Source organism: Pempheris klunzingeri, chromosome 14 (assembly GCF_042242105.1).
Source record: "Pempheris klunzingeri isolate RE-2024b chromosome 14, fPemKlu1.hap1, whole genome shotgun sequence".
NCBI classification, from domain to species: Eukaryota; Metazoa; Chordata; class Actinopteri; order Acropomatiformes; family Pempheridae; genus Pempheris; species Pempheris klunzingeri.
The window spans coordinates 224,583-230,000 of NC_092025.1; the positions used below are offsets into that span (position 1 = coordinate 224,583).

At 44.7% G+C, this 5,418-nt stretch overlaps 1 protein-coding gene across 2 annotated transcripts in view; it reads left to right on the forward strand.

The window, feature by feature from the left end:
* The first annotated feature begins 214 nt into the window (after positions 1-214).
* ubb (ubiquitin B) overlaps positions 215-5,418 on the forward strand; it is a 6,170-nt gene continuing 966 nt past the window's right edge. Inside the window, exons 1-2 of one of the 2 annotated variants that reach the window (XM_070843155.1) lie at positions 215-298; positions 926-2,296. In XM_070843155.1, coding sequence (XP_070699256.1) covers positions 934-2,296 — 1,363 coding nt within the window. In that variant the 5' untranslated portion in view covers positions 215-298; positions 926-933. Of the gene's footprint in view, positions 299-925; positions 2,297-4,808; positions 4,875-5,418 lie in introns of those variants that run through there. The other variant, XM_070843154.1, reaches the window with a different exon arrangement.

Consider the following 5,418-nt stretch of genomic DNA (forward strand, 5'->3'; position numbering starts at 1 on the left):
CAAACTATCATTCCCAAACATGGTGTTCTTGACCATAAAAATAGGTTTATGACTGAATGTATATGAATAGTAAAAACAATACTGCTGTAGAAATGAATATTATATGCTGAAACAATACGTATCGGATCAGTGGGAACTACTTTTAAATGCGGACGGATATTGAGAGATGACGTATGCAGCCTCCGGTATATAACTCAGTGTCTGCCTGTGCTGCGGTATAGGTCCTCATCGGAAGCACCAGAGGAGAAGAAGAAGCTGTGGTGAAGCACAACACAAAGAACTAACTGCGTTTTTGATAGTAAGTATAGATTTTCTCCAGTTTTATTATATATCATCATTGTATATAGAACCGTGTCTCTACTGGACGTCCCTGAAAGTCTATATAGTGACCGGTGCTCTGGTTTTACAGTGTAGTTTCTAAGAAACGAAGCAAACCAACGTTCAGGAAAAACTAAGGGGTTTAGTCAGAATACCTTTTAGGTTTAAACCGTTTTCTTATGAGTTTGTACGTCAAACGGATCTCCGTCGGTTTCGACTGAACTGTACAGCAGCAGTGGTTAGCTAGTGCTAGCTACAGCAGTGACTCAACACTTCCAGTATCGTCCATTAGCGGGTAACGCTAGCTGAACAAAAGGAAGGTCAATATGATCTCAAAATGGCGCTCGGACTGGAATGGCTGCTGAGCTGTCGATATTTCAGAGCCTCCCTTCATCGGCCTTTTACAGTATATTGAATATTATAGTTTTAGCACCCTTATTGGAACTCAGTTTAATTTATAGGCAATATCAGTGCTGTACTTAATATGTATTTAGAGTAACTACAAATTAAGGTTTTACAAGGTTTGTGTTTAATGACTGTAGCTCTCATCTGACTCAATATTGGCCTTTTTTTTTCTAATTAAACTTAAAATGTTATTTCTACATAGGTGAAAACATGCAGATCTTCGTCAAGACCCTCACCGGCAAGACCATCACCCTTGAGGTTGAGCCCAGTGACACCATTGAGAACGTCAAGGCTAAAATCCAGGACAAGGAAGGCATTCCCCCTGACCAGCAGAGGCTGATCTTTGCCGGCAAGCAGCTGGAAGATGGCCGCACCCTGTCCGACTACAACATCCAGAAGGAGTCCACCCTCCATCTTGTCCTGCGTCTGAGGGGCGGTATGCAGATCTTCGTCAAGACCCTCACCGGCAAGACCATCACCCTTGAGGTTGAGCCCAGTGACACCATTGAGAACGTCAAGGCTAAAATCCAGGACAAGGAAGGCATTCCCCCTGACCAGCAGAGGCTGATCTTTGCTGGCAAGCAGCTGGAAGATGGCCGCACCCTGTCCGACTACAACATCCAGAAGGAGTCCACCCTCCATCTTGTCCTGCGCCTGAGGGGAGGAATGCAGATCTTCGTCAAGACCCTCACCGGCAAGACCATCACCCTTGAGGTTGAGCCCAGTGACACCATTGAGAACGTCAAGGCTAAAATCCAGGACAAGGAAGGCATTCCCCCTGACCAGCAGAGGCTGATCTTTGCCGGCAAGCAGCTGGAAGATGGCCGCACCCTGTCCGACTACAACATCCAGAAGGAGTCCACCCTCCATCTGGTCCTGCGCCTGAGGGGAGGTATGCAGATCTTCGTCAAGACCCTCACTGGTAAGACCATCACCCTGGAAGTTGAGCCCAGTGACACCATTGAGAACGTCAAGGCTAAAATCCAGGACAAAGAAGGCATTCCCCCTGACCAGCAGAGGCTGATCTTTGCCGGCAAGCAGCTGGAAGATGGCCGCACCCTGTCCGACTACAACATCCAGAAGGAGTCCACCCTCCATCTGGTCCTGCGCCTGAGGGGAGGTATGCAGATCTTCGTCAAGACCCTCACTGGTAAGACCATCACCCTTGAGGTTGAGCCCAGTGACACCATTGAGAACGTCAAGGCCAAAATCCAGGACAAGGAAGGCATTCCCCCTGACCAGCAGAGGCTGATCTTTGCCGGTAAGCAGCTGGAAGATGGCCGCACCCTGTCCGACTACAACATTCAGAAGGAGTCCACCCTCCATCTGGTCCTGCGTCTGAGGGGAGGTATGCAGATCTTCGTCAAGACCCTCACCGGCAAGACCATCACCCTTGAGGTTGAGCCCAGTGACACCATTGAGAACGTCAAGGCCAAAATCCAGGACAAGGAAGGCATTCCCCCTGACCAGCAGAGGCTGATCTTTGCCGGCAAGCAGCTGGAAGATGGCCGCACCCTGTCCGACTACAACATCCAGAAGGAGTCCACCCTCCATCTGGTCCTGCGTCTGAGGGGTGGGCAGTAAAATCAATAAAATTCCATGTTACCAACTGAATTTCCCTCAAGTTAACATGCTGTGTATGACATGCCATATTATAAAATGTTACACATGTCTAAGGTGTTAACTTTCACGTGACCAAAAGTTGCACAATAAGTAATAAAGAGTTAAACCTAACTTCCTGGTGTTCCTCATTTGTGGTGCAATTTCACTGTTCAGATCCATAATGGCAATACAGATGCTAATTGGGTGGGACAGTTTATCCCCCTGCAGTAATGGGGGGTCAATAAGAAGCTCTGACTTCAATAACATGGTTTTGTTCCTGCTAGCAATGTAACCAAGTTAAGTGAAACCTCCATGGTCTTTAATTTCCTGGTATTGATATACAGCCACTTAATATGAGCCATGTGCCCATGACCGCAGATACTTTAATGTATATGAATGTTACTACATACTGCCTGGGGATACCTGGGTTTATCTGATAAACTGGATAAATATTGAGGCAGACGCAACTGTCTTAAGAGGAGACACTTGTACTAACGTGATGCATACATAAACTGATGTCATTGTGTGGCAACGTGTTTGTCAAAGTTGCATATTTAAGCTACATGCAGAGGTACTAAGAGTGGACCCTCAGTCATTGTTGGTGTTGGTAGACAGAAGTCTGGAGACATCCAGTGGTGTTCGACAGCTCCTCAGGTAAATTCAACACTTGGAGAAAGCACACATCTGCTCAGATCTTCTGACCCGTGGACAGTTGTATGAGTCTGTTTGTCATTTCTACCTTCAAAACCATGGCTTTGTTTGTATGGTGTATGTGAGATGCACAATGTGTAGAGAGGTAACCAAACCTACATTTTCTGAATCATTGACATTCATATTTCTACTGAGAGTCTCCATGTCAAGCCCAAAATCCATGTAGATAACAGCCCACAGAGTTGGTAAGGTGCAGCCTAAAGCTGGCAGGTTTCAAATGATGTGTGCATGTATTTAGGCTTGTACTTTGTAGATGTGGAGATTAATAATGGGTAAGTGAACACCATAGTCAGGCTTCTACTCAGTGAATTAACATTTCTGTGGAGGGATTACACAGCTGTACGCCTGTGTCTGAGATTGCTGAACAAGGTAGAAGGAATTTCTATAGATTAGGATGTGGTGACATCTATGGGTCTTACATGGGATTGCTGGTACACCAGGGGGAAAAGTGTGATAACTTTTGCTGTGTGGCAACTATGTCAATGGTTTGGTCTTGGCATATTGACATTTGATTGAATAAAAATACTTATTTACCGAGACAGAAAAGTGTGATTACATTTTCAGTTTTATGTCCTAACTGTGTGTTTCAAGAGAGAAAAGGGGTGACATTTTATATTACTGAGAGCTAACATGTGCAGTAGATTCAGATTTCAGTACAAGCATACTGCACAGTAGATTGTCTTCTTTCCTGGAGCCCGAGGTCTCTTACCATACATGGCGTAAAAAGACATTAAGTGTTAAAGGTGAGGAAGTACCATGACATCAGCCAGAGTTAGTGACGACCTCTGTGCATGTCGTCACAACTCCGGTCAATTATGGATGTTATCTTTATTTGAAGCCGCGGGAAAGACTTGAGGTTACAGATGACACTATAGTCTCCAGTGAGGAAAGTCGTGTGGATTATGGACGGCACAAGGATTGGACTGTGGTATTTACCGTCTAATCCCAAACCAAAGAGGCTCAACACTGTTATCTGGATAATCGGGTGTCAGCTGTTTATCCTGCCAGAGGCATTTGTCTCATAGCTCTGCTGACTTGACAATCTGCTTTCAGTGTGCATCAAGATCAGAAGAATGCATGACAAAAAATCACAAAACACACTAATAAATGATGACAGCCTGCATCACATACAGTATGGTTCAAAGAGCAGCTATATTCCTACAGCAATTTGTTCAAACCCACAAAGAAGAATAGAGTACATTATGCAGGCTGGTCTCATAATGTGTGGATGGCTGTCAGTGACCCGTTTAGCCCTTAGTTTTCTAAACTGTCTTCTATAACAGACATTCCTGTTTTATGTAAGCAGGCTCATTTCGTAGGATCTCGGCGTGTCAGTCACATGTCATATAGTTTAGACAATTTATTTCCCTGAGTAACAGCACAGTGAAGCAGCATCACCCTCGGCTATGTCTAGGAATAAACTGGCACAAGTCTTGTTTTAATATATTTGATATTGGTATTGTATATCCACACAGTCCATCTTCACAGTTCCCTTCATCTTGGTAACTGATCAGATTTCTCATTGTTTGCCTACATTAACACAGACTGTGTGCAGTCACACAAGGGGGCTTCCTCCGCCGAGTTACTACACCGTTTGATTTGTGAGCTAATCATTGTATAATCCAGCCAAATGTGTTCGAATTAAATCAACAAAACTACATGTTTAAACCACGAATGGTTCAAAGTATATACACGGTAGAAGTGGGAACTATTTCCCACTGCGGATGAATATTGCGCGATGACGTGTCTCCAGTATAAAGTTTCCCGTTCCCCTGGCAACAGCGCAGTCAGAGCGAGTCATCCGTGAGGAGGAGCAGGTCAGCGGCTGAAACTAAACTGTAAGTGTATGCGCTTCATAAAATGCTACCAGTGATATTTCAGGTTATCTGCTGTGGTTCTTCCAATATCTTACAACATCCGTAGGTTTGACCTGTTTTCGCGCCCCCTTTATCGGCTAGCTAACCGCTGCGTAAACGACTGTAAAGGCTAACGTTAGCTGAGCTAGCAACCTCAAAATAACGGTGCTCAGCTAACTGAATAATGTAACGTTAGCTAACCCGTGTTACGAGTAACGCGCCAGGCTTACTTAACTTATAAATCAAGTCGGACAATAACGTGAAAGACATTTGCTAACGTGAATAAGTAACAATGGACCCAGCTGTATCGTCCATTAGCGGGTAATGTTAGCTGAACTGAACGGAAGCAAACAACAATAGCTTATTTAAAATGGCGCTGGTGCTCGAATCAGCGGCTTCCTACCAGTATGTTCATGTTACACAGCGGGATGTAGCTCACTGTACAGCTGGAGGAACGATTAAATAATGACCCGAATAATGGCGCCTGAAAGTTCAAAACACAGCGATTCAACCATTAACGTGTCCA